Source organism: Delphinapterus leucas, chromosome 1 (assembly GCF_059928025.1).
Source record: "Delphinapterus leucas isolate spDelLeu-1000000601 "Yukka" chromosome 1, BTC_Dleu_Yukka2, whole genome shotgun sequence".
Taxonomy (NCBI): domain Eukaryota; kingdom Metazoa; phylum Chordata; class Mammalia; order Artiodactyla; family Monodontidae; genus Delphinapterus; species Delphinapterus leucas.
In genome coordinates, this window is record NC_143129.1 from 81,346,035 (window position 1) to 81,371,221 (window position 25,187).

The 25,187-nt window shown below is 39.7% G+C and overlaps 1 protein-coding gene across 3 annotated transcripts in view; it reads right to left on the reverse strand.

The window, feature by feature from the left end:
* Nucleotides 1-353: 353 nt before the first annotated feature.
* Nucleotides 354-25,187, reverse strand: part of SNX27 (sorting nexin 27) — a 103,786-nt gene continuing 78,952 nt past the window's right edge. For 2 of the 3 annotated variants that reach the window (XM_022564162.3, XM_089915449.1), the window contains 6 exons: nt 24,103-24,266; nt 16,448-16,537; nt 6,017-6,166; nt 5,559-5,687; nt 5,117-5,176; nt 354-4,218 (listed from right to left, as the gene is read on the reverse strand). In XM_022564162.3, coding sequence (XP_022419870.2) covers nt 4,171-4,218; nt 5,117-5,176; nt 5,559-5,687; nt 6,017-6,166; nt 16,448-16,537; nt 24,103-24,266 — 641 coding nt within the window. In that variant the 3' untranslated portion in view covers nt 354-4,170. The remainder of the gene's footprint in view (nt 4,219-5,116; nt 5,177-5,558; nt 5,688-6,016; nt 6,167-16,447; nt 16,538-24,102; nt 24,267-25,187) is intronic. The other variant, XM_089915448.1, reaches the window with a different exon arrangement.

Below are 25,187 nucleotides of genomic sequence, written 5' to 3' on the forward strand. Positions count from 1 at the left end.
GGCTCTGCCAGGCTCTGTCTGCATAAGGCTGAGGAACAGAAGTCCTGTGAGTCTTAACGTGGAGTTTGTGCAAGCTGGCACAACCAACCCTGAGGGTTGAGGGGGAAGAAGGAATTTTCAAAGGAGGAATTTTCTGGAAATAGAACTTTGGACCAGGGGCCTCCCAGCTTCTCCTTTTCCCACCCTTCCCCATCTCCTGCTCTCAAACAACCGCCTCACTAGCTAGTTGGTCAGGAGAACTAGTCAGATGTTCCTTCCCATTTTCAGACTGATCATTCAAACTCAAATCTCAAACGTCTTTCTTCACCTCTTCCCACACAACCCGAAGGATTTGTAAGTCTAGGAAACCAAAAAATAGTTTCATCAATAAATCAATTTATTTAAAAGAATATGTTACAATTAATTACACTAAGTGACATTACCAAACAATTTTAGAGTGGTTAGCTCTAGAACAAGGAATGAAAGAAACACTGTTAGCCATTATGTGTCTGTGTATTTTCTCTTCACATTTCTTAAATCACAAATAAAAAATACAAGATACTGCAGTGAAAATACAATTAGAGTTTCTCTCAAATAAATTAAAAGTGTGCATGGTCTGGGGAAAACTGAAGCCCTGCTCACTGGCTTACAAAGGGGGATGTGATATAAAACTGGTGTCCAAGTTTAGCAGTTAGTTGGCCAGTGCCTCCACCCACATCATCCCCTCTTTGATTCTGTTCTTCCCCAGAGCCTTAAGCTTCCCACACACCCTAGATTACTGCTGAGGAGTAAGCTGACACCATCCTGTATGAGTGAGGCCTGGCATGATGTGCTCAGGTTTAGGGCAAGAGAAGGGCAGGAGGTGAAACTGGAAGATGGGGAACTAAAGATGCACACCCACTGCCTCTGCTATCTGAGTATTTACCCACATCACCCTCCCTCCAAAAGGAAGCTAATGTGACACAGTGACTCTGGAAGGAACCTAGCGGTATGCTGGGGTGCAAAAGACCAAATGGTTTCTACCGCTGAATCAATCCAGCCAGAGAACATGAAGCAGAGAAGGGAGGGCACAGTTGTCCCTCTAGGTCTGGAGACTTCGGGTCACCCAGGATGCAGTCCCCTTTAAGAAAACTGCCTTCAAGAGCCAGGCCCCTAAGCTGGCAAATTCTGAAATGAAAGAGAGAGGTATCACCTCCTGTTAGAGCTGCTGCTCCAAGCACTGGGTTTGGAGATGTAAGAAGGGATAACCCAAAGCTACTGGCCTGCGTAACTAAAGGATGAAACTGGATGGGCCAGGCACGGGGATGCTGAACATTTCTCTAATTCCTCCCTGAGAGCTGTCCAGGCCTAGGAGCTGCCCCGAGCACTCGCCTGTGCTGAGCTTAGACCTAGGGCAAGGGGAGGGCAGAAAAATGGAGAGTAAAATAAAAATATAAGGAGCAGAAAACCCAAAGTATGGCCCAAGGGAACCCTTTCTGCAGGGATAGGTGTCTCAGGGCCTGCATTTTCTCCTGATCCATAAAAACTCTGAGTTTTTATGGATAGAAACTCTCTGTTGGGAAGGGAGGACAACAAGAGACCAGGGAGATCCTGCTGGCTCTGCTGGGGCAAAGCAGGGGGAAAGGGGAGCCTCTCTATTTCCCGGAGACAAACTGCAAAAAGAGACTGAGCAGAAGACTCCCTGGGCAGAACCCTGGACTGAGAAAGGTGGTAGGGATTCAAGAAAGGAAGTGCAGAGCAAGGGGGAAAGGGTATCACACTAACACTGCTTCGTGCAAAGAAGAGCTTGACTGGATGGAGCTGTACAGCCACAGCGACCTCTGCCTCCATTGCAGGACGCTGCTGTGGGTGGGAGAGAAGAAGGCGCTGTCCTCCAGGGCTTCCCTGCTTTCCCCTTCTCACTGTAGCTGGGGCTTTGTTAGTGGTACAGCCTCAAGCAGGGGCTAAACAGGCTAACTACCTACAGGGCCCTCACCCAATCTCCAAGCACCAAGTGAGTGCCAGGTCAGAACGACACAGGAGCAGCGTCTATGCATGCTAAAGGCATCCCCGCTACTCTCACATCACAGGTCAGCATCTGAGCTTCCCACGGACTCCCAGATTTGTTCATTCCTCTCCCACTCTGAAGGAATAGGGGCAAACTGCTATTTTTAAAGTTTGAACAAAGCTGGTGCCAAAAGCCTCTTCAGCATCTTGGAGTGGGCAATCAACATACCTTCTTTCCAGGGTCCTTTGGCTCATTATTAAATTCATTTAAGCCAGAAGAAGTTAATTCTGTGCCAAAGCCTCCAAATCAGGGATCACTCTCTGCAATTTTAAACATTCAGCTTTCTTACATTTTGCACTCTGTGATTCCACCTGGGTTTGGAGAAGGTGAGGAAAGATAGGATGTCCTATACGATCCCACACCCCCTGGGGCAAGCGCCTGCCAAGACAACAGAGTGAGACGGAAAGCAAAGTGGCCTCACAACAATCTGCAAAAACAAGTTACAAAAACAGAAGCTTCAAGCCACCCCAACACTGCTCAGTGGAGTTGACTACAACCAACTATGGCTGCCTCCCAGTTAGACAAAGCAAAGATGCCATTCTATGGAGGTTTCTGTTTAGAAGGTAGAGAAGGAAAAAAGTAAAGAAGGCTCAAAAATGTTTCAGGGGCATCGGAGCCTGACTGCATCAGAGCTCCCAATGCAGTACCCTTGGAGGCTGGGGGTTGAGAATGTTGCTCTACCCCAGTCAGCCCTGGCCCCAGATCCTGGGATGTAGCTCTCAGGTCTCAAAAGGTCTAACTGCAAGATCAGATGAGGAGCTCTTTGAGGGACAAAAAGATTTTCCTTCAGGTTCCTTTTAATTCAAAGCTGAGATCCAACCCAAATCACCCATATTACTACTGCTCCTTCCTGGGTCCTCAGCTGGCTTGGACGGGGTATGGTTTGCCCGGCACGGGCCACCGACCCTTCCAAGTTTCCCCAAGGCCTTGGGGATGCTGTCAGATCCTTCCCCAACATGGGCGTTTAAGGAAGTCACAGAGAATGTAATAGTTATGGGTGGTTATTGGTCAGCAATGGAGTAGGGACAAGCTTATATTCATAGGGACTTTCTTCTTTCCTTCCCCCTACTTAAGTCCAATCTTTGTGCCTAAAGGTATCAGCTTTAACTCTGGTCCCAAGTACCATCCCTGCTTCAGAAAGAGCAGGGAAATGGGAAATCATGACCACTAAGTGTTTCAGGTGTCTGTGGCGTCAACCTCCTGAGCCCGCCCTCCCCTTCATTCTAGGCCTGTTGAGGGAAAGCATACAGGGGGCCCTCGGGAAGCAGGAAGATGTGGAATGTGGCTAAAAGCCATGAGTGGAAGAGACAGAGATGGACCAGGAAAGTTGTCTTGGAATCAAGAGAGACCACACCAAGTCTTTAGACTCTCGCTGCAAATCTGCAGCCTTGCTGCCCTTGAGAAACACCTCTTTCTCCTCCCCAGCAGCCTCTTGGAAGATAAAGAAACTATGCTCCTTGCTCCTCAGACTCTATGGCAACCCATGATCCAGAATCTTCATTCAATACAAAAAAGGGGGGAAAAACCCAAGCAGGTTGTAAACTTTTCGAGTCCTTCATGAGGAGAGGTATTTTTCCCTGTAAATTTTTTTTTTCCTTTTTAAAGTTTGTTTCAAAATAAAGAGAGCAAGAGAGAAGTCATGAATTCTAGTGAAAGGTGTGTAAAAACACAAGCTAAAAAAGGTACTGCCATCAATATGAAATTTAAAAAGAAATATATATATGTATATACGTGCAGCTGATTTGTGTATATATAATTTTTACATACATACATATATATGCCTGAACAGTGCAAATGGATGGAGTTCATAGTTCCAGTTCTAAAAATATAGTACAAGGAGAGTCTGTTGGTATGAGGCCCAGTTGAAAAGACAAAGATACCTTTGGCGAGTTGGTTGGGCTTACTTCTTTTCCTGTCTTAACTCAGTTGACTCCTGGTGCTGACCCATCTGTTGTTCTCTACCAGCTCAATTCCAGAGATATGAAATTCAGAGGCATTATTAATAATATTTAGTTTAGGGCTTTTGAATATAATGACTTTTTTCCTTTTTCTCTTCTTTCGTGTTAATGGTTACTCTGTCTGACATGGGAGACGAAAGGGATAAGAGGATGAGGGTGAAGAGAAGGGAAGAGGGTAACGAAAGGCTAGGTGGCCACATCTCTCTGCTGTGACCTCGCCATCTGGAAAATGTTCTGAAAGGAAAAAAAGAAAAGAGTTACTGGGAAGCCTTAGGTGTCCTCATCTCCTCCCATCTAGAGACAACCCCTCACACAGAAAATGTATGACTGGATGGATGACTTGATCTGATTGGCCTCTTCACTTGATATAACTTTCCATCAAGAATCATAGCCTTTTAGAGTTGGAAGGGACCTAGGATATTAACTATCTGGTTCAGCCTTCCTGTCTCACAGATGAGGAAAGATGAGAAAACTGAGATCCAGGGAGGCTGATTTGTCCAAGATCACAGAGAGAAAAAAAGCTGGGAGAGAATCCAGATCTGATTCCCAGAGCCCAATGTTCTTTCTACTATACCAAGAATATAAATTTTCTTATTCCTGACTTTACCCTCTGAACCTTGGGAACATATTCTTTGAGAGTAAGTAGCTAATTATTCTGAATGTTTTAAATTCTGTTCCAGCACTGGCATATACAGACAGCAGGAAAGCAGCAGCAAAAACCTTCTCATGCACACACACTCTTGGTTAGCCTAGACAGACTCTTTCACATCTCACCCAGTCAGAATGGCTAAAACTGAGGACAGCTGCCCTTCTGGGTCAGGAAGAACACGGAGGGCGACTGACAAAAAACAAGCAGAGAAGGGTGCATGAAGTTATGAGAGATGGAATAGCCTGTAGCCAATGGCCAATCTCTAGACAATGGAAGGAGGGCTTTTTGGCACAGTCCGTTTAGCGTCCAAGGCTAATAACCTCTCTGGAAGAATATCCTGGCTCACATGGGATAACCAGTCTCTAACTAATACTCCTAGACAGATGGAGATGAGGGCCCCAGGTATTTGGCCACAGGACTATACATTTTAAACAAACAAACAAAAAAAGATGAAAAGGCCAATTCAAGATTGTTTAGAATTACCTCTTTTCTCCACTTGAGCTCGCAGAACACCCTCTCGAAGCATTCATGCATGTAATTGAACTGAAAAAAAAACAGAGCAACACTCACTGGCTTCTCAAGACCAGGCACCAGAGGACCATGCCTTTGAACTCCTGCCCAGAGTCACCTTCCAAACTTGCTCAGCCTAGAGAAAAACCTTAACAAGCTCCATAAAACCCAGGCCTGGCTCATCTGCTATTCTCTGGCTCCTTCTAGTGGTTAACTGTGAGTCAAGTGGGATATGAAATTGCCAATCCTACTCAGGCCTAAAGGAAAGCCAGGAAGAACCTGGGGCTCTAGGATTCAAACAGGTTCAGATCTCAAAACAACTGCTCTACAGCTCTCTCCATTTACGCATTTAGCTTAAGGAGAACTTTAAGCCCAATCTACTTTCCCCGTGCATGCTTCCCCAACTACCACTCACATATGGTGTGAAGATTTTAACCCATCGAGGCTTCTTCTCTCCTCGAGCATATTCAAAACAGAAGGCCATTCCTTCTTCATCTGTATCCCATCGTTGCATCTCATCCCATTCAAATGCTATTACCTGGTTCTAAACAACCGAGAACAAGAGCATAAGTTTGAGAATGCTGGGGAGCTTAGGTAAGATGGTTCTGAACCAGACAGCAGAAAAGAAATCAGTAGAGATGTCTACATCATTTCAGGGAAAAGACTGTGACAGAAGAATAAAAGTCAGTGTAAGCAGCCAGTGAAGGTGAGGAGCAGTGTAGATCCAGAGCCTGTTTACCCCAGTCAAAACAGTCTTGATATCAGTTCCCCCACAAGGAGGAATTAAAACATAGCAAGTGAGTATCGAAGTATTCCTGGTGTTCCTGGACCATGCCCCCTGACTTCCCAGCTACATGCTAAATGAACTCTCACCTCCAGCTGTCCTTCTTCAGTGCAGGCATGCAGTTTAAAGTGCGTGATGCTGATGGCTGTGATAACATGCCCCTTTCTCCTGGAGTCGCAGGCACAGTGGGGGAAGATGATTTCATTGTAGCCCTCACAAGTCCTTAGCATGTTGAGGTACTAGAGAAAAAAGGAAAGAGAAGCAGTGTTACTATGGAACTACACCGTCATCAGGAGCTGCTGCGATGGCACACAAAAGAACCGAGAGAAACCTCGCAACCTGGAGACCTTGCCTCTGGTCTCACATCCATTGCCAAGCTGGGACAGGACTCCTAGATGATCCTTTATCCTTCTAACTTCCAACTCCATACTTCCAACCCTGCTCTCTTTCTCTACTTATATATAAATGAAGCCAGAAGAGATACTGCAACCAAGAGCCCTAGGACTAGAGGGAACTCACAATGCCATTTAGTCCAGCCCTCTATTTTCACTGTACCTAAGGGATGCAATCAAATCTATCCTTATAATTAAGGTAAGAGAGCTAATGTTTCTCATCTCTTCTCCAATCAAAAGTTAGAATGATCTCAGTGATGAGGATTAAGCTATCCCAAATCTCATATTCATAAAAAGTTTAAGCTGAAGGAAACTTTAAAAGTTAGTCATTTTACAGAAACTCAGAATAATAATGAGACTTGCTTAATGTCACAGGTAATAGTAAGTGGCACAACCAGGATTAGAAGCCAGGTTTAATTTCTAGGCCTCTGATCCTTTCTCTATTACCAACTAGTCCCATTTAGCCCCACTGTCCCCTGGGTCTCCAGCATATATGTCTCCTTAAAAAGCATCTAGACCCAAAACAAGTGACATATGTGACCCTCACAGGTACAATGCTCCAAGACTGATCCAGAGAGGTCTCTAAACTCTTTGTCCCTTCTCCTCTACAGTTAAGGCTGGCCTCTCTCTTACTTAACTCACTATGTTGAGTTGAGAGGGGAGAGAGTAAAAGATAATGAATGGGAAGGAGAGAAGAGAAATAGGGAAAGATGATAAGGAAAAAAGAAGATGCAGGGACTCTGACCTGGTTTCCTCAGTGATTGCCTGGGAAACAAGCAAATAGTCTCAAGTCTGTGTGACACCCCCATCTGCATGTCACACAGGAAGAACAAGGCATAGTGGTGATGTGCGCAGAGAGTTAGAGAGAAGACAAAGGTATAGCACCCTAGTTGATTTCAACTAGATGGGTACGGAGGTTAGAATACACTGGAGAGCTGCCTTCCGCCTCACCAGGAGAAAAGAAGAGACAGGCACAAAAAGGACCCTAGGCAACCTATGGCTCTGGTACCAAGGAATGGCACCTAAGACTGTCTCTACTGCCACCAGGGACTGTCTGGGAAGACCTAAGGGCCCAGGGGGAAAAAAAATACACCACAGGCTCCCTTCCCTACTTTGTATTTACTTCTGCTTGGGGAAAATAATAGCAACTTTAAAGGTGAAAACTTATAAAGGGGTAGCAAGAACACAGGGACAGGGTCAATACAGAAGTGCCAAAATACTTCATTTGCATCATTTTTCTTCTCTGTCTCCCTCCGTTACCCCATCCATCCCCCTTGACCATCATCCATCCTGAACCAGTGATAAACTGCTTAGGCCTTCTACTGGCACTATGAACAAAAATAAATCTCTGGCTACTATCTATACTTTGGTAAATATGACAGGCAGTGGATGATATAGGCGAGAACTCTTCTGGGGTTATAACAAGCAGCAAACAGCACAGAGTAGTGATCAAGAGCCTGGGCCCAGAACGCCCCAGGCTTGAATCCTGGACCCATAACTTCCTAACTCTGTAACCTTGGGCAAGTTATTTGAACTCTAGCAAATTATTAAATCCTAGGAGCCTTTGTTTCCTCTTCCATAAAAAGGGAAATAATAATAGCATCTACACCATACAGTTATTTGTGACCTTGAAAAGTATCTAGCATAGTACTTAGTACATAATTAGGTATTCAATACATGACAGCTTTAAAAAAAAATTTTAAAGGCTCCATTAAGGTAAGGTGTCATCGGGGAAATTTAAGGTTTTCCTGAGATTATCAGGTCAGGTAGTATTTCTCAGTTTTAAGTGGGCAATCTCTACATTCCTCGATTTGCAGAAAACATAGAGAAGAAATATTTAAAATTTTACATACATCCAAATTTCCAAAGGAAAGTTAATTTTTGTTTTCAAACATATTTACATAAGGGTGTAGCTATGTACTTCAAACAAAAAATTATCCTGTCTATTCTCCTTTCATATTAAATTCTGAGAAGCTAAATATGTATCCTAAATTACCTTCCTTGATTTGTATACCACTTAGATGATGGTGCACATCAGGCAAGAGAAGGGGACAGGTATGGCATGGGACATTTTATAAATATTCAATGTTCAGCAAGATAGGTAAATACTGAAATAGGACGGTTATTAAAGCAGAGACAGTACTTAACAGAGCAAAACACTTTAGGCGAGGGATGGAGGTCCACTCTGGAGAACTCTCTGTTCTCCCAAACAACCTGCCAAGGGTCAAACCAGATCTAAAATTGAAATAAAGGCCTGAGAGGAAACTTGGAAGCCAACTCTCCCAAATTCCAAGGGTAGTGTTTCTCAAGCACCTAAAGTTGCAGACTCACTAGGGTGTTTCTGTCAAAATCTTCACAAATATTTCTAGATCCTACCCCTAGAGGTTCTGGTTTAGTAAATGTGAGGTGGGGTCCAGAAATCTGCATTTTGAGCAGGCTTGACAAGTGATTCCCATGTAACTGGGCTGGCAACTACACTTTGAGAAACACTGACTTCCACATATACTGCCTTGTGTGAAATCATTAAAAATTATGTTGACAAACACAAACCCAGAAACTTTTTTTCTTTTTTAATAAGTTTATTTTATTTATTTATCTATGGCTGTGTTGGGTCTTCGTTGCTGCGTGCGGGCTTTCTCTACTTGCGGCGGGTGGAGGCTACTCTTCGTTGCAGTGTGCGGGCTTCTCATTGCAGTGGCTTCTCTTGTTGTGGAGCACAGGCTCTAGGCGTGCGGCTTCAGTAGTTGTGGCGCACAGGCTTATTTGCTCCGTGGCATGTGGGATCTTCCTGGACCAGGGCTCGAACCCACGTCCCCTGCATCGGCAGGCGGATTCTTAACCACTGCGCCACCAGGGAACCCCAAACCCAGGAACTTCTTATTTGTCAGTTCAACAATGGCAAGACATAAGTTACACATGTTCACTGCTTGTGTGAGAGTTGAAGAAAAAGAGAGGGACTTCCCTGGTGGTGCAGTTGTTATGAATCCGCCTGCCAATGCAGGGGACACGGGTTCAAGCTCTGGTCCGGGAAGATCCCACATGCCACAGAGCAACTAAGCCTGTGTGCAACAGCTACTGAGCCTGCACTCTAGAGCCTGCAAGCTACAACTACGGAGCCCGCGAGTCACAACTACTGAAGACTGCGCGCCCAGAGCCCGTGCTCCGCAACAAGAGAAGCCACTGCAATGAGAAGCCCGTGCACCACAACGAAGAGTAGCCCCCGCTCGCTGCAACTAGAGAAAGCCCACGTGCAGCAACGAAGACCCAACGCAGCCAAAAATAAGATAAATAAATAAGTATTAAAGACTTAAAAAAAAGAGAGAGAGAGAGAAAAGAAAAAACAAGTCTTATGTACACTATATTCTCAACCATCCTAATTTGAGATTCAATCTAACTTTGCAAACAGGTAAAAAACAAAAACATTTTGATCACACTGGGTATTACAAACTATGGCAAAGGTATGAGCTGTCCTCTGTATTCGGAGAGCAAGGGAACTTACACAAAGCTTATTTATCTGTTAACTTTGGAGTATTTTGTCAAGATTCTACTTGAGAGCTAGCAACCTGAACATCCCCAATTTACAGAAAAGAAACTGAAAGTGACAAGTTTGTGAATTGCTGAAGGTCTCACAGTGATCTGGCAACTAATCGTAGTGATATGGCCTAATCTCAGGCCTATCAACTGTGCTAAGTTGTTATCATAATGGTATCAAGACCTACGGGCTCTAAAGGGTCCATCTGAGGTGGTAGTTTCAATGTATTGACCATTGACTAGGCTAATGTCTTTGAACACTGATACCTGAATAAAACCCAAACTTTTGTCAGGGGGGAGGTCTTTAAAATAGGACTGCAGTATTATGGGGCCGGTACACACTTGTACACTGGCACTAGGTTTTCAAGAGAAGCATATTTTATACTCAGTTCAGATGACCCATGGGGAAACCTATCAATGTACTAACTGCACTTGCGTTCTTAACTGAGGATTACAAGATACAAACTTGAGCCTAAAAAATAATTTCATAATAGATTACTATGCTTGTTAAACTCAGATTTTCTATATTTTGCCACAGAACAACCCAAACCTATTTATTTCTCTAGCACTTTGCACTGTGCCTGGCACACACTTGGTGCTCAACAAATACTTTTTGTTAAATGTATAAATGGAAGCTAGTGTGTTTAGAGTGCTATATGTGCAAAGAAACAATCTGTATTCCATATTCAGAAGGCCTTATGAAATTACTTTGATTCTGCTGGCTTTGACAAAGGCAAAGAACTATTGCAGAGGTGGATAGCCCTTTTCAGTAGAAGATGCAGATGTGTTGGTCAGAATCATGCATTAATATATAGAAGACAATACCATTATCTTAAAGAAGAGGTGGAAGTTGAGTTTTAAAATCCTGTCTCCCACATAGCAAAATTCCCTTTACCAAAATTCTGCCAGGACTTTATTCTATTTTTTAAAAAACATTTTTATTTATTTTCAAATATTTATTTATTTGGCTGCCCCGCAGCACGCGGGATCTTCGTTGCCGTGTGCGGGATCTTTTTAGTTGAGGCTCTTAGCTGTGGCATGTGGGATCTAGTTCCCTGACCAGGGATCGAACCCAGGCCCCCTGCATTGGGAGCGTGGAGTCTTAACCACTGGACCACCAGGGAAGTCCCAAAACTTAATTCTATTTAAAAGATTTTTGTGTTGTCTATTTCAGCCTGTTGGTATGCAGAACATTGGTGGATGGTTCCCTTTTTGTCACATGAGTGATAAAATAACTATTCCACCTAGATATAAGACTATGGGCTTAAGTTCAGTGGCTAACTTGTTTCCATTCTTATTCCAATACAATTAATTTAAAAAATAAATAAATAAAATTATTTATTTATTTTTGGCTGCGTTGGGTGTTCGTTGCAGTGCGCGGGTTTCTCATTGTGGTGGCTTCTCTTGTTGCCAAGCACAGGTTCTAGGCGCACAGGCTTCAGTAGTTGTGGCACACCAACTCAGTAGTTGTGGTTCACAGGCTCTAGAGCACAGGCTCAGCAGTTGTGGTGCATGGGCTTAGCTGCTCCGTGGCATGTGGTATCTTCCCGGACCAGGGCTCGAACCCATGTCCCCTGCATTGGCAGGCAGATTCTTAACCACTGTGCCACTAGGAAAGTCCCAATACAATTAATTTAGATGGATCAACATTCCCTCCTAAGAACTTCTCAGAAAGTACAAAAGAAATTCAGGTGACCTATCAGAATTATTACCAATGCAATTACTGCCTTGTGTAAAAACTGTGCGAAAACTATTATGAAAAACTATAACTGGAAAATTTTCAACTATCTGAATTGGCCAAGAAAGAAGTTTTAAGATGATATGGGTGCAAGTTTTCATAAGTGTTCTTCACAAATTTTATTTTTGACAATTTTCATCCCTCTATTTACAGCAGATACCAATTCAAAACTAATTTTGAAATATTCCAAGAATATCATAGGTAGCCCTCTCCAACAGAACTTTCTGTGATGATGAAAATGTTCCATATCTGGGCTGTCCAATACAGTAGCTACTAGCCACATGTGACTACTCAACACCTGAAATGTGCTAATGCATCGGAAGAACTGGATTTTAAATTTTATTTAAGTTAAATGAATTTAAAATTAAATTTAAATAGCCACATGAGGCTAGCAGCTATGGAATCAACACAGCTCTAGGATATCATACTAACCAAACGCACTACTGAGCGTAAATGTTTAAGCAACTGCACAGATGGGAGTTAGGAAAACAAATGATTTTGTGATTGCTAAATCACAACTAAAATAATTTCTAATGTTAAACATCCAAATATTAATTCTTACAGAATCTTATTTTTATCATATTAAATGTTTTACACATCTAATTTTAGGACTTTTTATTATCAAAAAGAATACTGTTTGGTTATTATTAATAATAAAGTTATATACCTATATATACCACAATAAGCTTTCTGTGTGCTAAATGGAGGAACACAATGGACTTTATATCAAGGTCTGTATCTCCCTCCTTCTTTTTAAATCAGTTAAGCCACTGACCAGGTTGTAAACATCTTTCAAAAATGACTAGAATAGATTTAAGAGATAAGAAGGGGCATTTTCAAAAAGCACATGAAAAGATGCTCAACATCACTAATTATTAGAGAAATGCAAATCAAAACTACAATGAGGTATCACCTCACACCAGTCAGAATGGCCATCATCAAAAAGTCTACAAATAACAAATGCTGGAGAGGGTGTGGAGAAAAGGGAACCCTCTTACACTGTTGGTGGAAATGTAAGCTGATGCAGCCACTGTGGAAAACAGTATGGCGGTTCCTCATAAAACTAAAAATAGAACTACCATATGACCCAGCAACCCCACTCCTGGGCATATATCTATACAAAACCGTAATTCAAAAAGATATATGCGGGCTTCCCTGGTGGTGCAGTGGTTAAGAATCCGCCTGCCAATGCAGGGGACATGGGTTAGAGCCCTGGTCTGGGAAGATCGCACATGCAGCGGAACAACTAAGCCCGTGTGTCACAACTTCTGAGCCTGTGCTCTAGAGCCTGCGAGCCACAACTACTGAGCTGGAGTGCCACAACTACTAAAGCCCGTGCCCCTAGAGCCTGTGCTTGGCAACAAGAGAAGCCACTGCAATGAGAAGCCCACGCACCTCAATGAAGAGTAGGCCCCACTCATCACAACAAGAGAAAGCCCACACACAGCAACAGAGACCCAACACAGCCAAAAATGAAAATAAATAAAATAAATAAATTTATTTAAAAAAATGCACCCCTATGTTCATAGCAGCACTATTCACAATAGCCAAGACATAGAAACAACCTAAATGTCCACCAACAGATGAATGGATAAAGATGTGTTACATATATACAATGGAATACTACTCAGTGCTATAAAAAAGAACAAAATAATGCCATTTGCAGCAACATGGATGCAACTAGAGATTATCATACTAAATGAAGTCAGAAGGAGAAAGACAAATACCATATAATATCACTTATATGTGGAATCTAAATTATGACACAAATGAACCTATCTACGAAACAGAAACACAGACACAGAGACCAGACTGGTGGTTGCCAAGGGGGAGGAGGTTGAAGGAAAAATGGAGTGGGAGGTTGGTGTTAGCAGATGTAAGCTTTTATATACAGAATGGATGAACAACAAGGTCCTACTGTACAGCACAGAGAACTATATTCAATATCCTATGATAAACCATAATGAAAAAGAATATTAAAATGAAGTATGTGTATATGTGTGTGTGTGTGTGTGTATATATATATATATATATAGCTGAATCACTTTGCTGTGCAGCAGAATTAACACAACATTGTAAATCAACTATACTTCATTAAAAATATTGAAAAATAAAATCTATAAAACAATAAATACTGGAGAGGGTATGGAGAAAAGGGAACCCTCCTGCACTGTTGGTGGGAATGTAAATTGGTATAGCCACTATGGAGAACAGTATGAAGGTTCCTTAAAAAACTAAAAATAGAACTACCATATGACCCAGCAATCCCACTCCTGGGCATATACCCTGAGAAAGCCATAATTCAAAAAGAGTCATGTACCACAATGTTCACTGCAGCTCTATTTACAGTAGCCAGGACATGGAAGCTACCTAAGTATCCACTGACAGATGAATGGATAAAGAAGATGTGGCACATATATACAATGGAATATTACTCAGCCATAAAAAGAAACGAAATTGAGTTATTTGTAGTGAGGTGGATGGACCTAGAGTCTGTCATACAGAGTGAAGTAAGTCAGAAAGAGAAAAACGAATACCATATGCTAACACATATATATGGAATCTAAGAAAAAAAAAACACGGTTATGAAGAACCTAGGGGCAGGACAGGAATAATGACGCAGATGTAGAGAATGGACTTGAGGACACGGGGGGGGGAAGCGTAAGCTGGGATGAAATGAGAGAGTGGCATGGACTCATATATACTACCAAATGTAAAATAGATACCTAGTGAGAAGCAGCCGCATAGTACAGGGAGATAAGTTCAGTGCTTTGTGACCACCTAGAGGGGTGGGATAGGGAGGGTGGGAGGGAGACGCAAGAGGGAGGAGATATGGGGATATATGTATATGTATAGCTGATTCACTTTGTTATAAAGCAGAAACTAACACAGCATTGTAAAGCAATTATACTCCAATAAAGATGTTTTAAAAAAAAAGTGTGTGTATGTATATATATATATATATATATATATATATACATACACACACATACATATACACACACACACACACATATGGCTGAATCACTTTGCTGTGCAGCAGAATTAACACAACATTGTAAATCAACTATACTTCAATTAAAAATATATCGAAAAATAAAATCTATAAACAATCAATGCTGGAGAGGGTATGGAGAAAAGGGAACCCTCCTGCACTGTTGGTGGGAATGTAAATTGATACAACCACTATGGAGAACAGTATGGAGGTTCCTTAAAAAACTAAAAATAGAGCTACCATATGACCCAGCAATCCCATTCCTGGGCATATATCCGGAGAAAACCATAATTCAAAAAGATACATGGACCCCAGTGTTCACTGCAGCACTATTTACAATGGCCAGGACATGGAAGCAACCTAAATGTCCATCGACAGATGAATGGATAAAGAAGATGTGGCACATGTATACAATGGAATATTCCTCAGCCATAAAAAGGAACAAAATTGAGTTATTTGTAATGAGGTGGATGGACCTAGAGTCTGTCATACAGAGTGAAGTCAGAAAAAGAAAAACAAATACTGTATGCTAACGCACATATATGGAATCTAAAAAATCGGTACTGATGAACCTAGTGGCAAGGCAGGAATAAAGACGCAAACATAAAGAACGGACTTGAGGAGGGAAGAGGAAGCTGGGACGAAGTAAGAGAGTAGCATTGACATATATACACTACTAAATGTAAAATGGATGGCTAGTGGGAAGCTGCTGCAGAGCACAGGAGATCAGCTCAATGCTTTGTGACAACCTAGAGGGGTGGGATAAGGAGGGTAGGAGGGAGGCTCAACAAGGAGGGGATATGGGGATATATGTATATATGTATACACATAGCTGATTCACTTTGTTGTACAGCAGAAACTAACACAACATTGTAAAGCAATTATATTCCAATAAAGATGTAAAAAAAAACTAAGGAAATTAATAATTGTTGGACCTTAGTTAATATATAACAAGTGTACCATATTAAGTAAGATAGGAACTCTGTACTATCTCCTTAGTTTTTTCTGTAATATGAAACTGCTATAAATTCTGTCAATAAAAAAGTAAAAAAAACAAAAAACCAAAAAAAAACTAAAAATAGAACTACCATATGATACAGCAATCCCACTCCTGGGCATGCATCTGGAGAAAACCAAAATTCAGAAAGATACATGTACCCCAATGTTTACTGCAGCACTATTCACAATAGCCAAGACATGGAAACAACTAAATGTCCATCAACAGAGGAATGGATAAAGAAGATGTGGTACATATATACAATGGAATATTACTCAGCCATAAAAAAGAATGAAATAATGCCATTTGCAGCAACATGGATGGACCTAGAGATTATCATACTAAATGAAGGAAGTCAGGAGGTGAAAGACAAATACCATATGATATCACTCATATGTGAAATCTAAAAAATAATACAAATGAATGTATATACAAAACAGAAACTGACTCACAGACTTCGAAAACAAACTTATGGTTACCAAAGGGGAACGGTGGGGGGGAGGGATAAATTAGGAGGTTTGGGATTAACATATACACACTATATGCATTAAAGTAGGAGGTTTGGGATTAACATATACACACTAACATATACACTCTATATTTTACTATATGTAAAATAGGGATAAATAGATAATCAACAAGGACGTACTGTATAGCACAGGGAACTCTACTCAATATTCTGTAATAACCTATATGGGAAAAGAATCTGAAAAAGAATGGATATATGTATAACTGAGTCACTTTGCTGTATATCTGAAACTAACACAACTTTGTAAATCAACTATACTCCAATATAAAATTAAATAAAATAAAAAAAAGAGATAAAAAGGGGCATTTTATAAAGAGATTATGGGGACATAAACCTACCATGACCATTTTCCTTTGTTCATACAGCTTCTGTAATTGGTAGGATTTTTCCTCTGCTTTGATGTAACCTTTTTTCACATCATCAACAGCCTGTCACCAAAACAAGGCAGGGAAGAAAGAAATGTAAAAATTAGTATCAAGTACATTCTTGATAAAAATAAAGAGACATAGATTCATTTTCACAATAACTCTTATCCATCTGGTTATCACCAGTAAACTCTGCCACATGGGTATATTTACTGGAATAAGTAGTATTTAATGAGTGTCTGGTATGTGCTCAAGGATTCTTCTAGGCACATGAGGGATCTGGTTTCTCCTGTTAAGAGATTTAAATTCTGGTTAATTTATACATGAGAAAGAATTACAGAACACTGCAAGATAGTATACAATACTGTATTAAAGATAATAGTGAAGTAGCAAAAAAATGTGTGACATAAATAGTAAGTGATACATGCAGCCAGAACAGGAGAGCTTATTGCTAACCGTAGTTTTCAAGGAAGTCTCGGTTGGACCTCAAAGGAGAGGTTGAATAGAAGAAACTACAAGCTAAAGTCAGGAAACAGGAATGGGTTTGACCTTAAATACATTCAGGAGACAGACTTGCCTGATTTGAATAAAGGGTACATGTTAGGGGACAATGAAAAATAATTCTGAATGGGTAGGTTAATAGGGTATGAAGGATCCTAAAGAGCAGGCACAGGAATTTAGACTTAAGGAGAGTAGAGAGCTAAAATAAATAATAAAAAAACTGTTGTTATTGTTGTTTTTTAAGTAAGATTGATCTGTATATGACTGCCCAAATGATTTAAGCCAAGGAGAGAATGAAACAAGGGAGATCAACGATGTTGTGGTACTTTAAGCATGAAATGAAACAAGACCTTAATCTAGGGTGGTAACAACTGGAAGAGAGGAAGTGATAAATCTGAGACCATGAACCGAAAAACTTTCAAAGAGGACTTGATACAGGCATGAAGGTACCCAGATATAATATTCTAATATGCTAATTCTAAACTATTCCTGGTTCAGCCATATGAAACATACATCCCCTTTCCAACCTTACTCTACTCCTCCTCCACTCCAAGAAAAACTTAAAAAATCTAATGGAAGGGAAAACTGATCTTTGGGAGGAAAAAAAGAAAAAGAACAAATAGAGCCATTTGTCTAGGGCATTCAGGATCTAACCTCAGTGAGTTACTGAAAGGACAACTCTACACAGACACCAGGCAGGGGCCCACTTGAATCTTTATCAGAAAACTGCTGATTTCCTTAAGGCAGAAATCATTCCCCATAGTCTTTTAAGGGAAAATATTTGCATAACAGAATGAATTCAGGACTGAAGTTAAGAGACTAGTTCAAATTCTCGCTGTCAGCGACGAATATGCACTTGAGTAAGTCACTTAAACCCTCTCAGTCTGTAAAACAGGAATAACATTCATCTTGTAGGTGGACAACAAAATGAGATAAAAGATGTTAATAGTTTTGTGAAGTATATATAAATATATATAAATAGTTACTATTACTATCATTTATATTAGCATCATTTAGCTGTTAAATTCCTCTAAGAACCACACAAGGATATTAATATCCTGCCTGGGACTGCCTAATGGAAAGATTATGCCAGTGTCTCCCCAGTCCTAGCCGTATAAGCAAGGATTCACTTAGTCAGAGAGGATTATATTCACAGAGGCGATGCTCAATAAGAACTGCCACCAATGTCCTGAAGAACCTGAACATTCTGTTGTTTATCACCAAAAGACTCAGCTGCTCCAGGTCAAATTTAAATCAGTTACTGAAAAGCTGGGAGAGAAGTAAAGAGGGAAAACAAACAAATGAATACTGGTTTATCTATTCAGTTTCCCCAATACCTAGAACTGTGTCTGACTAGTAATAGCACTTAAATATTGATGAATGTTTCCCCAGGGCAGAGGTGGGTCATCTACCCAGAGTGAACATCTACTCCAGCAGCTCTAAGTGACCTATTTTCACATGGGGCAGTAAAATGTTCTCTCCTCACTCATTTCTAATCAAGATTATACTGCTTGACTAGCCCTGAGTGAAAAACATAAATATTACCACACTAGATTCCTTTTTCCCTTAATTAAAAATTTTTTATTAAGGTAAAAGACATACATAATTTTTTAAAATGTGTATTACTAAGAAATGCCTAATAAAAATAAGTCTCCTGATTCCACAGCCTCATTACACAGATACTTTAAAGCACTGTAAACAGTTTTTTGTGATATTCCTTTCATAATTCTAAATGTCATGCCTATGCTGCTAATTCCTAACTTATCAATTTTAGACAATGTTGACTTGTTGTTAAAAATAATAAGTTTTAGGGACTTCCCTGGAGGTCCAGTGGTTGAGAATCCATGCTTCCACTGCAGAGGGCATGGGTTCGATCCCTAGTCAGGGAACTAGGATCCCACAGGCCACACAGTGCGGCCAAAAATAATAATAATAATAAAATAAATAAATAAGTTTTAGCTTTCTTATACCACTCCTACACTCTCACTTCTTCTTCCTTCAACACCTCAATAAAAATTAAATCAAGGGCTTCCCTGGTGGCGCAGTGGTTGAGAGTCCGCCTGCCGATGCAGGGGACACGGGTTCGTGCCCCGGTTTGGGAAGATCCCACATGCCGTGGAGCGGCTGGGCCCGTGAGCCATGGCCGCTGAGCCTGCGCTATCGGAGCAATGCGAGAGGTCACAACAGTGAGAGGCCCACGTACCGCCAAAAAAATTAATTAATTAATTAATTAAATCAGTAATGAGTATTGATTATTGTAAGCATGTAAACATTGTTCACAACTAAATCACGTACTGTACCAGGGCTTCCTCTCTTGTACATTTTTTTTTTCCTCTTAGGTTAACTGCCTGTTTGTTTGTAACCTTCCACATGCCTCTCACCAATTCTTCCATGATAACCAAAGTCATGTTGATTCATTCAAACATTCATTTTCTAAAAACTGTTGACTGTTCTCATCTGCTGTGTCTCATCCTCTTCTCTTTGCAGGTTTATGCCTCTTAAAATCCATTAATGTTACTTTAGTGAGCTTTCAGGAAGAAGTAGCTTAAAAGTATGTTTAGTCTGCCAGGCTTAGCCGGAAATTAAATATATCCTACTATGGATTTTGACCTTATCAATTTTTTAAGGAAAAGGCACATTACTATCATTATTATCCAGTATTTCATCAATTCTAAGGTGCACATTTTTTCACATTTTATTGTTCCTAAAATTGGGATGCATCTTATAATCAACGTGTGTTGTTTAATTGGTAGCTTTTTTCTCTTGGCAGTACATAAAATACTAGTGCATCTTACAACTGATGGCATCTTAGGATTGACGAGATGCCTGAGATATTCCCAACATCAACATATGATACAAAAAAAAAACTAAAATTAAGGGAGGGAAAAAATTTAGTATTATTTTCCAAAAGGCACAACTGTTTACCTAGTCAATCAAAAAAATCATTTGAGCTGTTGTGCACTGCTGGGAATGTAAAATGGTACAGCTGCTATGGAAAACAGTGTGGCGATTTCCTCAAAAAATTAAAAATAGAATTACCATATGATCCAGCAATCCCAATTCTGGGTATATTAAAAGCAGAAGTTTGAAGAGATATTTACATAACCATGTTCATGACAGCATTATTCATAACAGCCAAGAGATGGAAGCAACCTAAATGTCCATCCACAGATGAATAAACAAAATGTGATATACATGTACAATGGAATATAATTATTCAGCCTTAATAAGGAAGGAAATCCTGTCATATGCTACAACATGAAAAAGCCTTAAGGACATTATGCTAAATGAAATAAGCAAGTCACAAAAAGAAAAATAAGGTATGATTCTACTTACACGAGATACCTAAAGTAGTCAAATTCACAAAGTGTAGAATGGTAGTTGCCAGAGGTAGGGGAGGGGGAAATGAGTTGTTTAATGGGTAGAGTTTTAGTTTTGCAAGATGAAAAATTTCTGAGATTCCACTGACAATAATGTGAATATATTTAACACTACTGAACTGTACATTTTAAAATGGTTAAGGGGGTAAAAAAAAAGTATTAAATTATAAATTTTAAATATGTTCAGTTTATTGTATGTCAATTATACCTCAATAAAGCTGTTTAAAAAATTGTTTGAAGAAACAGAAGAGTTCAGAAAAGTTGTTGCATATGAGATACTGCTACAAAAATAACAGCTTTTCTTTCTATATACCTAAATATTTTATTTTTGCTTTACAGTTTTATAATTCAAAAAGTAATTTCACAAGCTCTGCTTTGTTTAAATTTTGATACTGATTTAAAAATGTGAGGTACTACTATTACCCTTTAATAGATCATAAAACAGATCTCAGCAAAGCTATGTTAAGGATTTACCCAATGGAGAGCTTGTACTTGAACCAGATATTCTGACTCCTGGTAAATAATTACTCCGTTCCAACAATACAAAGAAAAAATATCCCATTCATAATTGTAATAAAAATATAAAATACTTGGGAATAATTTAAAGGGGCATATGTGAAACATAAAATGACAGAACTTTATTTGGGGAAACAAGATGAGATGAATAAAACAGAAACTTTATTTGGGGAAACAAAAGATGAGATGAATAAAACAGAAACATCACACATTTAGTTGGGAATACCACATTTAATAAAAATGGTGACTCTTCTTCAGTTAAACTATAAATTTAACAAAAACCCAATTAGAATTGTAATGGGATACTTTATAAAGTGTTATAAAATGGGTTAATTATTTTCAAAATAATTTTAAAACAACATGTTTAAAAGAAAGTAAAAAGTAAGGATAGTATTCTCTATATGGCTCTGCTAAATTCATTATTTACAGTCATAGCAGTATAAACACTGAATATTAATCTAACAAATATTGTAATTTGACTATAGTAAGAAGATAGGACAGATGTAAAGGTACAAATATGTAGTGGAGTGGGGGAGGAAATGGAGCTAAAGTCCCATCTTCAATAGCAGGTAATTAAGCAATATTGCTTGAATAGGAAACATCAAGTAGGAATAATATAATCAAATTATAATAGAGGTATGGAAGTAAATATAAAATGAAATAGATATCCCATATTCTTGGATTGGAAGAATTAATATTGTTAAAAAGGCCATACTACCCAAAGCTATCCACAGATTTAATGTGATCCTTATCAAATTACCCATGACATTTTTCACAGAACTAGAATAAATAATCCTAAAATTTATATGGAACCATAAAAGACCCAGACTTGCCAAAGAAATCCAAAAGGAAAAATGACAAAGCTGGAGGCATAATCTTCCTAGACTTTGGACAATACTACAAAGCTACAGTAATCAAAACAGTGTGGTACTGGCACAAAAACAGATATATGGATCAATGGAACAGAATAGAGAGCCCAGAAATAAACCCACACACCTATGGTCACTTAATCTTTGAAAAGGAGGCAAGAATACACAGTGGAGAAAAGATAGTCTCTTTAGCAAGTGGTGTTGAGATAGCTGGACAGCCGTGTGCAAATCAATGAAGTTAGAACACTCCCTTACGCCATGCACAAAAATAAACTCAAAATGGCTTAAAGACTTAAATATAAGACATGACACCATAAAACTCCTAGAAGAGAACATAGTCAAAACATTCTCAGACATAAATTGTAGCAATGTGTTCTTAGGTCAGTCTCCCCAAGGCAATAGAAATAAAAGCAAAAATAAACAAATGGGAGCTAATCAAACTTTTAAGCTTTTGCACAGCAAAGGAAGCCATAAACAAAACAAAAAGGCAACCTACATACTGGGAGAAAATATCTGCGAACCATGCTACTGACAAGGGCTTAATTTCCAAAATATACAAGCAGCTCATACAACTCAATAACAAAAAAATAAACAACCCAATCAAAAAATGGGCAGAAGATCTAAACAGCCATTTCTCCCAAGAAGACATACAGAAGGCCAATAGGCACATGGAAAGATGCTCAACATCGCTAATTATTAGAGAAATACAAATCAAAACTACAATAAGATACCACTTAACACCAATCAGAATGGCCATCATTAAAAAAATCTACAAATAACAAATGCTGGAGAGGGTGTGGAGAAAAGGGAACCCTCCTATACCTGTTTGTGGGAATGTAAGTTGGGGTAGCCACTATGGAAAACAGTATGGAGGTTCCTCAGAAAACTAAAAATAGAATTATCATAATACCCAGCAATCCAACTCTCGGGCATACATATGAAGAAAGCTCTAATTTGAAAAGATACATGCGCCCCAATGTTCATAGCAGCACTATTTACAATAGCCAAGTCATGGAAGCAACCTAAATGTCCGTGGACAGATGAATGGATAAAGAAGATGTGGTATGTGTGTGTGTATACACATACACACACACACACACACACACACACACACACACAATGGAATATTACTCAACCATAAAAAAGAATGAAACAATGCCACTTGCAGCAACATGCATGGAGCTAGAGATTATCATACTAAGTGAAGTCAGACAGAGAAAGACAAATATCATATGATATCATTTATATGTGGGATCTAAAATATGACACAAATGAACTTCTTTACAAAACAGAAACAGACTCACAGACATAAAAAACAAACTTCATGGTTACCAAAGGGGAAACAGGCTGGGGGAGGGATAAACTAAGAGTTTAGGATTAGCAGGTACACACCACTATATATAAAATAGATAACCAACAAGGACCTACTATATAGCACAGGGAACTATATTCAATATCTTGTAATAAACCGTAATGGAAAAGACTATGAAAAAGAATATATATGTATAACTGAATCACTCTGCTGTACACCAGAAATTAACACAACATTATGAATAAACTATACTTCAATAAAATTTTTTAAAAAGATGAAATAAAACAAAAAACAAGCTAAAAGAGATGAAAGTGGTTGCCTATGAGAGGAAAAGAAGTGGGAATAACTAATATTTTTCATAATAACCTGTGTAGAACTATTTGATACTTTAAGCTCTATGTATGTATAATTGTGATGAAAAATTTTTTGAAAAAGAACATAGCCCCATAATGTTCATTTGTTATTGTTTTAAAAAATAATAATAAATACATTTTGAACTCCAGGATATCCCCTTATTAAACTTTTTTTTTTTTAATGGCTTTATTTATTTATTTTTGGCTGCGTTGGTTCTTCATTGCTGTGCACGGGCTTTCTTTAGTTGCAGTGAGTGGGCGCTACTCTTCAATGCAGTGTGAGGGCTTCTCATCACGATGGCTTCTCTTGTTGCGGAGCACAGGCTCTAGGCGTGTGGGCTTCAGTAGTTGTGGCACACAGGCTCAGTAGTTGTGGCTTGTGGGCTCTAGAGCACAGGCTCAGTAGTTGTGGTGCACTGGCTTAGCTGCTCTGCAGCACGTGGGATCTTCCTGGACCAGGGCTCTGACCCGTGTCCCCTGCACTGGCAGGCGGATTCTTAACCAGTGCACCACCAGGGAAGTCCCCCCACCTTCTTAAACTTATCTTTTGTCAAAATGGGACAGAACATTTTACAAATTTAACTAAGATCCAGGAGACAAAACAGCTTACTCAAGGATTCACACTGTATTGGCAAATGACCACTACATACAAACAGAAAAAGAAATCAGGCCTTTCCAGGGAGATCAGTTCACCCACCTGATGAAAGAAGTAGGTAACAGCAAGGTCATTGTCATTTAAGAGGATTTCTTCTTCTGTCGTAAAAAGCCACTTTCGAATGGTTAGGCAGGTGCCTGGCACAGCTGATGTGTAATTCTGGACGTATAGTTTATGAGGAAATTCATTAGGTGCCAGCTTACGTACTAAAGAGAAGACAAAGCAAAGAAAGCTAGAGTGAGAAGATATACAAGGCATCTCCCTAGTATGAACTGTGTAAAGCAGACAAGAATGGAGGTTATCATTAACCAGCACATCAGCTTAGTTCCATCCAGGAGCTCTGCCTTGGGACCACAAAATATCATTTGCCTAGCCAAATCTACGCCTTCTAATATGACTGGCCAACTGAGCCTCAAGCTAACTGAAATCTTTCACCTGAATGACATGCCTTTTAGTTAACATGCTGACTTTGCAGACATCACCTACTCCAAAGTCAGTTAAAAAATCTGATCCATAATGGAGTTAAGTTACAGCAATGTCCACTGAACATCTTTAAAGCAAGCCTCCCCCTCTTACCCAGTTACGGTGCATTCAGAGTCTCTCATGTGGCAGTTCTCAATGAACAGCTTTTATTGTTAAGAGCTGAACGGCTCTCCACATCCCCCCACAAGTCTAAGACATTTACCAAAGAAAAGTGACTTCTGGGTAGCCTTACTTCCTCTTCCTAACAATGCTCAAGAGGTATAAAACACTACCACTTTTAATTTCTATATTGTTTTTCTTTAAAAAGGTGGAGTTTTCTTCTCTTGATGTTTACTTGGCTTTATAACAGAGCAAAAGACAGATTAAATATTTCCCATTTTATTTGTTAACTAAAGCTTAGAGAAGAAGGTAAGATTAGAATCCAAGTCTCCTGGGTCCTTAGCAATCCTTTGTAATATTTATATCTGCCTAGTTAGACTGTAGAGACTTAGGAAGACAATAAACAATTGGGAGATAGCTGCTTTAGGGGGAATCAAAGTTGTTCTACCTTGACTTGGGATGGCAAGGCGACTCAAATCTACCAAACTCTCTCCCTTTCCGGGATGAGGAAGTTCTGATCAGTCAATATTATCTGTTGTTTCTGG